Source organism: Hyla sarda, chromosome 2 (genome assembly GCF_029499605.1).
Source record: "Hyla sarda isolate aHylSar1 chromosome 2, aHylSar1.hap1, whole genome shotgun sequence".
Lineage (NCBI taxonomy): Eukaryota > Metazoa > Chordata > Amphibia > Anura > Hylidae > Hyla > Hyla sarda.
In genome coordinates, this window is record NC_079190.1 from 243,313,343 (window position 1) to 243,325,953 (window position 12,611).

Genomic DNA, 12,611 nt, shown 5'->3' on the forward strand with positions numbered 1-12,611 from the left:
CTGTGGGTCATAGGTTAAGCTGGTGCTCTCTGGGAGTACAGGTTACAACAAATCATGTAACTGCATAACATAACATGTGACAGGCTTACTCACAGGTCCACAGGTCCTTGAGACTATCTATACATAGGGACCCTGTCTATGCATTAAAGGAACATACACACATTTATCAAACCAACAAGAGAACAAGGGGAGCCCCCATGTCACTGAGGGACTCAACCTGACAGGACCTACAGGTAGTATAGGACCATGTACCTCTACTGGGACATTACATATGGAATAGACAGAAAAGTGGAGTGGTCATGGGTACTCCAGTGGCCTGTACTCTTGCTAATCTGTTCGTTTTAGCGTCTGAAAAAAAGAATATTTTTTTCTGCAGAAAACTCATACCTTAAATTGGGTTGTGGATGGCATTTTCATTAATGTTATGTCAGACACAGGTGAGGAATTTACAGATTTTGTCTGTCTACTAAACACCACTAATGACACAAACTTGCTGTTCATATCAAAATGTGAACTTCATGTGGAACTTGAATTCCTAGATGTTCTTGTCAGAAATGAGGATGGTAGTCTGCAGACTGCCGGGTACTGGAAACCTACTGCTGGAAATGCACTCTTGCATTTCAACAGCTTTCATCCTCAACATGCTAACACTGCTGTGCCGTATGGACAGTTTCTATGGCTAAGGCAGATTAACAGTACTGATGAAGCCTTTGAAAAACAGTCCAAAGAGTTGCTTGATAGACTGCTCCTTAGAGGGTACCCAATACAAATCTTGGATAAAGCTTTTAGAAGAGCTCCAAAGAAAGATAGAGGGATTCTTTCACAAAGGAGAAAAAACGTAAAAAAAAAAAATAAAAAAATTGAATGGTTCCCAATGTTTCTGATTTGCCTTTAAATTCAGCCATCTAACTAATGTCATAAAAAAAATGCTATTGTAAAACACTGGTATCTAATTAAAGGATGTCCAATCTTAGCAGAGGTAGCAAAATAAATAATGCTTTAAGCTTTATAAAAAAGAAAAGGTAAAAAACTTGGGAGATGTACTTACCTGTAGCAGATTTAGGTCAGGAGCACAAAACCAGGATTGGTTGTGTAGCTCTTCCTCTCTAAGAAATCTTACATGTGGGAGCTGTTATTGGTGCCCACAGCTTCAGAATTATATATTTTTTTTCCTAGGGGGGGGGGGGTCTCAGCTTGGGTTAGAGATTTCATATGTTGCTGCACAAACTTTGTAGTGCATGAAATCGTGTGTGCATGCTGGGGACTTTATATAGGTAGCAATATATACCCCATGCACACGTGATACTAAGAACACATTTATTTCCTGAAAACTAAAAAAGGTTCTCCATAAGTAATATAGAATGTATTGGAAGAGCTTGGAGGCAATTCTAAGGTGCTGAAATTTTGCAACATCAAAAGGGTTAAGGATGAGATGGGCAGAAGGCATTGCTTCAAACAAGTGAGATGGATTCTGCGCATGTGTGCGAAAGGCAGATTAGATTAAATGATAAAGTTGATCTTAGTATCTTTATTTAAATGTCTCATTTTTTTCCTTACTACATAGTTGTTTTAGTGCACTTTTTTACCTTTTTTGTTTTTGTTTTGGAAAACATATGTCCACCTATGTCAGCTTAAGCTGCTTTCACACTATAAAATTCATCCGTTAAAAGATCCGTTATAAACGTCATTTATAAAAGCTTTAAAAACAGATGTTAACCGTCCATTACAAAATCCTATTCAAGTCTATGTGATTTTTTGATTATCCGTTATGACCAGTCATGAATAACGGACGTTAATGGTGACGAAAGAAAAAACGGAACATGCACTAATTTTTCTTCCGTCACAAGAAACGGGGAAATTAATAGCTGTTATTTTTAACATTGAAGTCTAAGGCAAACGGATGAGCCTTTATGTCATCCGTTTGCACCTGGTTTATTATATCCGTTATTACTTCTGAGCATGCTCAGAAGAGGTGACATCAGCAGACTCCTGTAGTGCTGAGGGACTACTACTACTGCCATCATGGAACAGACTCTGTTCCATGATGGGGGTTGTAGTACAGGGGCTGAGGGATTGATCGCACCGGGTCTCACTTCTGAGACCCGATGCGATTAAAAGTTATTAAACAGGGGAGCGGGTGGCATGCTCCACTCCCCTGCAATGTATGATGTATTTACTTCACTTTTTAAAGTCCCCGCTGGGAGCCCCAAATGGCCGGTACTGAGGAGCCATTCAGGGCTCCCAGCGGGGTTTTCAAATAGAAACGCTGCGGTGGGGAAAGATATATAGAATTGCTGTGGTAATACATCTGGCCACCAAAGCCCTTCTATATATCTTGCCCCCCCCCTGCAGCGCAATTAGATATGTTCCCCCCGCAGCGCATTTATATATGTTCCCCCCGCAGTGCATATATATGTTCTCCCCGCAGCACATTTATATATGTTCCCCCCGTAGAGCATTTATATATGTTCACCATGCAGCGCATATATATGTTCCCCCCGCAGCGCTATCATATAGCCCCCGGCAGTGTTATGAATGGAGTATTCTACAGCAGGCATCGGGTCAGTGCGATGTGCTGCTGAAAGAATACCTATCATTCATATTAGCGCTGCGGTAGCATTTGATTATAGAAGCGCTGTGGGGTCAGACATATGGATATGTCTGGCCCCTGCATCGCATCTATATAGATGCCGCTGGAGCACTATGAATGACAAGTACTCTTTCAGCAGCACATGGCACCGGCCAGATGCGCTGCTGTAGAATACTTTTCATTCATATTAGCGCTGCAGCGGCATTTGATTATAGAAGCCCTGTGGGGGCCAGACATATGGATATATGTCTGACCTCTGCAGCGCATCTATATACAGATGCCGCTGCAGCGCTATGACAAGTCTTCTTTCAGCAGCAGAACCAGCATGTGGCGAGGGGGTCCGGTCGCATATGTTACCGTTGTGACCCCTATTGGTACAACACTGGTGTTTAAGACATTGTCTACATAAAAGAAAAGCATTCAGCCATAAAAACATTTTGTCATGACAAACCGGAACCAAACCTTTTTACCATTACAGGTGACAGCAACATCCTCATAGTGGTAGCAGTTATGAATCCCCCAGCCAAGGCTTCTGCACTGACTCAGTGCTGATTCTGTCCCTTTGCAGTCCACGTTGTCTAAAAAAATAGGCCCTGTGCCTTGGCCAAATGAGAGTCGGTGAGGTACAGCAATGGCATGACCACAGCCCAACTGTCGACAAACTACATTGGCATCTACAATGTCCCAGTCATCATCGCATACTGTTCCCCACGTCCCATTGTACAGAACCTCAACTCGCCCTTGACAGTGGCTCTCCCCATTCGCAAGTCGAATATCTGCAAGCAAGAACAGAACATATGTATAACAACAGTTAGTATGATGAAAGTTAAATATGTTTCCAGCTATTTGTCTCATATCCAAACATTGAAAAACATATTCTACCAAGATAGGTATGGCTCACTATTTAGTAAAATGAACAAAATTGTCATCAAATAACATAAATTATATTGGTAACATTGAAATGGATTGCTAAAACCCCTGGCAAAAATATATGGAATATTTTTGTAGTATTTTGCAGTTCACTGATTTCTTACTTTATAGCATATTACACAAATCATATGACACGAAACAATAGCTAACATTCTGGTTTCATAAAACATACCTCAAACAAATAAAAGTACATTTTATTGATTAATTGCATATTTTTTTTGTTCCAGATCAAGTGGGAGAAAATATTATAGAATCATAAACAGAAAATCCCATTAAGTACTTTGTTTCCTTCTTCGGCTTTTATGACTGGCTGAATTCTTCACTAATGATAAAGAGTATTTGAATCAAGGCTCCAAGAGGGGAATTTGAGATCCTGCGTGTAAATGTCTGGGGTCTGTATTTGTTTAGGGTGTCTGGGATCTGTGGGGTGTCTGTTTAGATTATTCTTCTCTGGTTTGCATTTGTTTAGGGGATCTGATCTGGGAACTGTAATAGTTTAGAGGTATTTATTTAGGAGGTTATCTGGTGTTCAGGTGTTATGTCTGGAGACTTATAGACAGTGGGGATCAAAAGTTTGGGCACTCAAAAGGCATCAAATTACAGATTAGACATTCTTATAATATGTCAACAAAAGTTAGATTTTATTTCCATCATTTACACTTTCAAAATAACATAAAACAAAAAAAAAATGGCATCTGCAAAAGTTTGGGCACCCTGCAGAGTTATTATCTTGTACTGTCCCCTTTGGCAAGTATCACAGCTTGTAAACGCTTTTTGTAGCCAGCCAAGAGTCTTTCAATTCTTGTTTGAGGTATCTTTGCCCATTCTTCCTTACAAAAGTCTTCCAGTTCTTTGAGATTTCTGGGCTGTCTGTCACGCACTGCTCTTTTAAGGTCTATCCATAGATTTTCAATTATGTTGAGGTCAGGAGATTGTGAAGGCCATGGCAAAACCTTCAGTTTACGCCTCTTGATGTAATCCCCCGTGGATTTCGAGGTGTGTTTAGGATCATTATCCATTTGTAGAAGCCATTCTCTCTTTAACTTCAGCTTTTTCACAGATGGCATCAAGTTAGCATCCAAAATTTGCTGACATTTTATTGAATCCATTTTTCCTTCTACTCGTGAGGTGTTCCCTGTGCCACTGGCTGCAATACAACCCCCAAAGCATGATTGATCCACCCCCATGCTTAACAATTGGACAGAGGTTCTTTTCATTAAATTCTGTTCCCCTTCTTCTCCAAACGTACCTTTGCTCATTCTGGCCAAAAAGTTCAATTTTAACCTCGTTGGTCCACAGAACTTGTTTCCAAAATGCATCAGGCTTGTCTATAAGTTCATTTGCAAAGTTCAAATGCTGATTTTTGTGGTGAGCACATAGAAGAGGTTTTCTTCTGATGACTCTTCCATGAAGACCATATTTGTACAAGTATCTCTTTATAGTGGAATAGTGTACCACAACTCCAGTGTCTGCAAGATCTTTCTGGAGGGATTGCGCAGTCAAATGTGGGTTTTGAATTGTTTTTCTCACAATCCTGCAAGCTGTTCTGTCTGATATTTTCTTAGTCTTCCAGATCTTGCTTTAACTTCCACTGTTCCTGATGACTGCCATTTCTTAATTACATTACGAACAGAGGATATTGACATCTGAAAACGTTTTGCTATCTTTTTATAGCCTTCTCCAGCTTTGTGAGCTTCTAGACAACTGCTTAGAAGAATCCGTGGTGCTGATTGTTGGGGCAAGGTCAGATGAGTCTGGGCATTTAAAACCTTTGAGATTGACATCACCTGGTCTTCCCAGATAATGATTGAGAACAATCCATTACACTGGTAGGTCTCAGCTTTGCAAAGGGGGCAGTGCATGCTATAAATTCTGCAGGGTGCCCAAACTTTTGCAGACGCCTTTTTTTTTGTTTTCGCTTATTTTGAAAGTGTAAATGATGGAAATAAAATCTAACTTTTGTTGACATATTATAAGAATGGCTAATCTGTAATTTAATGCCTTTTGGAATTTTTTTTTCCATCTTTCCTTGGCTTCTTTATGCACATTAATATAAATTTTTATCTGGGGGGCCCAGACTTTTGATCCCCACTGTAGTGTCTGTACCTGTGTGTGATGGTTTTCTCACAATTCTTCTGTGATTTTCACCCAAATATTCATTTTTAACAGCATACAAAATGACTGTTGTCTCGGATTTTTCCCAGCTTTCTATGGGCCGAGACCTGACTCACTAGTTAGCTGATGACAGGGAGCCTGTCTGCTTCAATGGGTGGGGTGGCTGATGTGTGGTAGGGAGGAAATGGAATTGTGGGATTTGTAGTCAAAAAAAGAAAAGTCAAACAGGAAATACAATTTCACAAAAAGCTAGCCACAGTGTTATGGTAATGTCATGACATAGCCATTTAGCCCCCAGACAAGCGCAGATCCTTCCTAAGGATGTCCATCACTGCCTGCCAGGTATGTACTAAAATCACCTTATGGTGGATAACCCCTTTAAGGTTCACTGTACCCCTTGTTACGTGCCTTGAGGGGCATAGTTTCCAAAATAGTATGCCATATAATTTTTTCGCTGTTCTGGCACCATAGGGGCTTCCTAAATGCGACATCCCCCCCCCCCCCATTTCAGCAAAATTAGCAAATGTGACTCCTTCTCTTCTGAGCATTGTAGTGCGCCCGCAGTGCCCTTGATGTCCACACATGGGGTATTTCCATACTCAGAAGAGATGGGGTTACAAATTTTGGGGGGCATTTTCTCCTATAACCCCTTGTAAAAATGTAAAATTTGGGGGGAAACTGCCTTTTAGTGAAAAAAAAAATGTGCACATCCAAAGTTAACGAAAAGTCGTCAAACACCTGTGGGGTGTTAAGGCTCACTGTACCCCTTGCTACGTTCCTTGAGTGGTGTCGTTCCCATAGTGCCATGCCATGTGTTTTTTTTTTTTTTGCTGTTCTGGCACCATAGGGGCTTCCTAAATGCGACATGCCCCTCAAAAACCATTTCAGCAAAATTTGCTTCCCAAAAGCCAAATGTGACTCAGAATAGATGGGGTAAACTAATTTGTCGGGCATTTTCTCCTATTACCCCTTGTTAAAATTTTACATTTGGGGGAAAACTAGCATTTTAGTGAAAAAATAAAAAAAAACATTTACAGATCCAACTTTAACGAAGAGTCGTCAATCATCTGTGGGGTGTTAAGGCTCACTGTACCCCTTGTTACGTTCATTGAGGGGGTGTAGTTTCCAAAATAGTATGCCATGTGTTTCTTTTTTTGTTTGCTGTTCTGGCACCATAGGGGCTTCTTAAATGTGACATGCCCCCCAAAAACTGTTTCAGAAAAACTCACTCTCCAAAATCCCATCGTCGCTCCTTCCCTTCTGAGCCTTGTTGTGCACCCACAACAAGGCTGAAATATTTGGATTTGGAAAATTTTGTGAAAAATTTGAAAATTGCTGCTGAACTTTAAGGGTGCATTCCCACGTGGCGTATTTTGCTGCGTATTTGCTGCGTATTTGGTGCTGCGTATTTTCCTACCCTTTGACTTCAACAGGGAAAATAAAATACGCAGCAGCAAATACGCAGCAAATACACCGTGTGGGAACGTACCCTAAAGCCCTCTGATGTCTTCCAAAAGTTAAAACATGTCAACTTTATGATGCCAACATAAAGTAGACATATTGGGGGATTTTTATCAAAGGATTTTGACTGGTTTTTCCTGTCTTAATTTGTCGCACAGAAAGTCACAGTCTAAATATGTGCGACTTTTTTGTGACTTTTGCTCAAGAGGATTTTTAGAACATGATGCATTCTAGTCTATTTTAGATTTATACTGCTCTCACGCGCACAGCAGTTATACCGCACATTTGGTCTCGCATTTATACTGCACTTACGATCATTGGGGGGGGATTCATTAATGTGTCTATTAAAGACACAGTTCTACCCCTTTACACTTCTTGTCTATTGTACACTCTTGCTCAGAATTTACTAAGGCTGTGCACTCCTTTGATAAATCTTGTGCAAATATAGAAACGCCCCCCCCTCGCTCTACCGTACACTCCTTCTCTACCGTGCACTCCATCTCTACCTAACAGGAAAAGTGGACGTAGGGATTTTGCTCTATTTCCATTGTGGTTTTTTGTCCATCATAAAAAAGACCAGAAAAACTGTCCCAGCTTTTTCCTGCGTTTTGTCAGTTTTTTTTTCTTTTGTTTTTGCTGGTGTGTGGAAACCAAAAAATGTACTAAACTTTTTTTTTTTTCTTTGAAATTTAGATACGTGAATGAGGAGGACTATGTCAGATTTGGTGGATTGCGATGATGAACAGCATTTTTTTTTAAATGTCAATAAAAGAGTTAACGAGGGCTGCAGGGGAGTGTTTTTATAAATAAATTTTTTTTTCAATGTGTTGTGTTTTTTTGTAATTGAATTTTCAGGCTTAGTAGTGGAAGGTGTCTTGTAGACATAATCTATTACTAGGCGGGGTCTTAGCGTTAGCCCCCAAAACAGCTAGTGCTAACCCCCAATTATTAGCCCGGTACCCACCGCCACATGGGTTCCAGGAAGAGCTGGTAGCAACAGGGCCGGAGCATCAAAAATGGCACTCCTGGGCCTAGGCGGTAACAGGCTAGCATTATTTAGGCTGGGGAGGGCCAGTAACAATGGTCCTCGCCCACCCTCGTAACGTGAGGCTGTTGCTGCTTGGTTGGTATCTGGCTGATACTGAAAAAATTAGGAAACCACACACTTTTTTTATTTATAAAAAAATAAAAAGAAAATACGCATAGGGTTCCCCCTATTTTCAGTATCAGCCAGATACCAACCAAGCAGCTACAGCCTGACGTTACCAGGATGGACGAGGACCATTGTTACTGGCCCTCCCCAGCCTAAATAACGCCAGCCTGTTACCGTCTAGGCCCAGGAGTGCCATTTGTACCGGGATAATAATTGGGGGTTAGCGCTAGCTGATTTTTGGGCTTACGCTAAGCCCTGGCTTAGTAATGGATTCCGTCTATAAGACAGCTTCCACTACTAACCCTGAAAATTCAATTATAAAAAACAAGACACATTGAAAAAAAAAATTTTATTTAAAAAAAACACTCCCCCACAGCCCTCGTTAACCATTTTATTGAATTTAAAAAAAAAACGCTCGTCATCGTTGCAGTCCACCGAATCTGACGTAGTCCTCCGCATTCACTTATCTGAAATGAGAAGAAAAGAAAAACAAGAAATATGGGTTAGTTCAATTTTTTTTACTCTCCCCTGGGAAAGGCACACATAATGAGGGTGTTCCTAAACAGGGAGCCTCCAATTGTTGCTAAACTACAACTCCCATCATGGGGGCTGTAGTTAACCAACAGCTGGAGTCTCCCTGTTTGGGAACACACTGCCAGAAAGGCTCTGTTCCCATTATGCAAAATGCATAATGTGAACAGAGATCTGTCCCTCTGCCCTTGGACTACTACTCCTATCATGGGACAGAGTCTGTCCCATGATGGGAGTAGTTGTAGTAGTAGCGCTGCTGAGGGATGGCACTTGCACATCCCCCGGCTGCAGGACTTTTAGGACTACTACTCCCATCATGGACAGACTCTACCAATGATGGGAGTTGTAGTCCAGGGGCTGAGGTGCAGATCGCACCGGGTCATTCTGCAGAGACCCGCTGCAATCCGCATGTAAGTTAACAAGCCAGCGGTACATGCGGCTACATCGCGCTGTCCGCCGACTTGTATATACACTGTCATAATTCATAATCCCCGCTGGGAGACGGGAGCTCTGATTGGTCAATAGCTATTCTCCAATCAGGGCTCCCGTGTTCCGGCAGCGGGGATTACAAATTATGTCAGTGTATATAGGAGCCGTCGGGGAGCGTGATGTAGACGCATGTAAGGCCATTAATTTAGTTAATAAATGCGGATCGCAACAGATCGCCAGAGAATGATCTGATGCGATCCGCATTTAAGTTAAAAAGCCGGCGGTACATGCAGCTACACTGCGCTCCTATATACACTGACATAATTCATAATCTCTGCCGGAACACGGGAGCTGTGATTGGAGAATAGTTATTGACCAATCAGAGCTCCCCTCTCCAGGCGGCGGTGATTAAGAATTATGACAGCTGTATATAGAAGCTGGCGGGCAGTGCATTGTAGACGCATGTACCGCCGCCTTGTTATCTGAATAAATGCGGATCGCAGCGGGTCTCTGCAGAATGATCCGGTGCGATCTGCACCTCAGCCCCTGGACTATAACTCCCATCATGGGCAGAGTCTGTCCATGATGGGAGTAGTAGTCCTAAAAGTCCGGCAGTCGGGGGATGTGCTAGTGCCATGCCTCAGCAGCGCTGCGGTACTACAACTACTCCCATCATGGGACAGACTCTGTCCCATGATAGGAGTAGTAGTCCAAGGGCAGATCACTGCAGTTCACTCTCCTGCGATCCGCATTTATTAACTATACAAGATGCCGGTACATGCGGCTACACTGCGCTGCACGCTCCTATGTACAGTTCTTATAATTCATAATCCCTGCCGGGAGAGGGGAGCTCTGATTGGTGGATAGCTATTGACCAATCAGAGCTCCCTTGTTCCGGCGGCGGGGATTATGAATTGTGACAGTGTATACAAGAGCCGGTGGCAGCGCAGTGTAGTTGCATGTACCGCCGACTTTTACAGTTAATAAATGCGGATCGCGGCGGGTCTCTGGATAATGACCTGCTGCGATCTGCACCTCAACCCCTGGACTATAACTCCCATCATGGGCAGAGTCTGCCCATGATGGGAGTTGTAGTCCTTACTGTGTGAAAATAGACACTTTGGTACGTGTCCTCCGAGGTGGTATATATTTGCGCAAAAAAATTAGACTTGCGTTCTTTTTGTGCGTACAAAAAAAAGAAAATGCAGTTGATAAATCCATGTCTATATGAAAAAGGGCTCTACAGTACACCCGAAGGGTGACAACTTTAGAAAAAGTTCCACCAAAAAAGGCGCACAAAAAGAACACAGAAAATATCATTACGCAAGATTTTGCGCAAGAAAATACACTTAAAAGTACTCTATATAGTTTGATGAATCCTCCCATAGTGTTTATACTGCACATACAGTCATGCAGTTAAGGCTGTACTCACATTTATAGCATTTATACTGCACATACGGTCATGCATTTATACCGCACTCACGCTCATTGCACTTATACTGCATACACTGTCATGCATTCATACTGCACATAAGCTCATAGCATGTATACGGCACATACGGTCATGCATTCATACTGCACTCACGCTCATAGCATTTACACTGCATGTAAGCTCGTAGCCTTTTACATTGCATTAAACCAGTGATACTGCACCTAGGTACATTCATATTGCACTTAAGCTCATAGCAGTCATACGCTAGTGATATTACACTTACTCGCTTAGCTTACACGGCACATACAACCATAGCATTCCCACTGCACTCTCGCTCATAGCTCTTATACTGCATGTACACCCATAGAATTCATACTGCATACATGCTCATAACATTCATTCCGCATGCAGGCTCAGCAGTTAAATCTGCATGCATGCTTATAGCATTTATACTGCACACATACATAGCAAGTGACTGCTGGCATGCTCATGGCATTATATTGCTCCCGCTCTCACGGCGGTCACACTGCATGCAGCCTAATGGCATTAATACGGCATGATTGCTCATAGCTGTAATATTGCAGCATGCAGCCTCATGGCATTAGTATGGCATGATTGCTCATAGCTGTAATATTGCAGCATGCAGCCTCATGGCATTAATACAGCATGATTGCTCATAGCTGTAATATTGCACTCACACTCATACCATTAATACCACACTCACGCTCATAGTATTTATACCACATGCACGTTCATAGCATTTATACTGCACGCACACTCACTGAATTTACAGCATGTATGTTCATAGAATAAATAATGCACATTGCTCAGCATTTATACAGCATACGAGCTCATAGTTTGGTTAATGGCACTACGTTATAACAGTCATGCTGCATACACTCTCACAGCATTTATACCGCTCGCATACTCTCAGCAGTTCTGCATGTATGCTCATAACAGATTTCCCATAAAGCTCTCGTGGCACTTATGCCATAGCATTCATACAGCACATACGCTCATAGCATTATACTGCATGTACGCTCGTAGCATCATACTGTACATACGGTCTCAGTTTCATACGGCACATACTCTCGTAGCTTTCTGCGCATACGCTCAGAGTTCATACGGTACATATGTTCATAGCATCTATATTGCAGATCATTAATGCTGCACGCACGTTCATAGCATTCATACTGTACTCCCGCTTATAGCATTTATAATGCATGTACGCACATAGCTGTCATACAGTTTAGATGCTTTAGCCTTCATATGGTACATAGGCTCACAACTTGTACATCACACATACGCCCACAGCATTTGTGCTGTTTTAGGCGCACAGTGTGGTGCGATGCATAAGCGCACAGTTTTTACACGGGTTATAGGCTCAGAACATTGATGCTGTGTGTAGTGCAAAGTGTTTAGGTTGGGTGTACATTCAGAGCTTCCTTATGGTACATATGCTCACAGCAGGCAGTTTATTCATATGCTCATAACATTTTATTGGTCATACGCTAGTAGTATAGGGTACACACGGTCGTACACGGTACACACGCTTGCAAGATTCATATGCTCATAGAATTTATTCTGTACGTACGCTCGTAGCGTTCATAGTATGCATACGTTTTGGTAGCATTTATACAGCACAGGACTTCATAGTTTTCATATATAACTATAAAAAATAAAAAAAACAACAACCTTATATAACTTAGTACATATTCAGAGGTTTGTTACAGATGACAGCATTCACGTCAGGCCTGCCACTGGAGGTAGGGAGTAATTTTTGTTTCTGACACATTTTCAGAGCAATAATACCACGACTCATAGACGCTAGTATACCTGTTATGCCTGTAATGTCTGCAGGGAGATGCACTGCGTAAATATTATGGTCACTTTCAGAACAACACTACGAACCATAGTGGTAGTATACCCGTTATGCCTGCAGGGGGGATGCACTGCAATTGTTGTTACTG

At 41.9% G+C, this 12,611-nt stretch overlaps 1 protein-coding gene across 1 annotated transcript in view; it reads right to left on the minus strand.

Moving 5' to 3' along the window:
- The window catches only part of SSC4D (scavenger receptor cysteine rich family member with 4 domains), a 104,345-nt gene that overhangs the window by 33,888 nt on the left and 57,846 nt on the right, over nt 1-12,611 (minus strand). Inside the window, exon 4 of the mRNA XM_056556788.1 lies at nt 3,061-3,366. Within this exon, the coding sequence (XP_056412763.1) occupies nt 3,061-3,366 (306 nt within the window). The remainder of the gene's footprint in view (nt 1-3,060; nt 3,367-12,611) is intronic.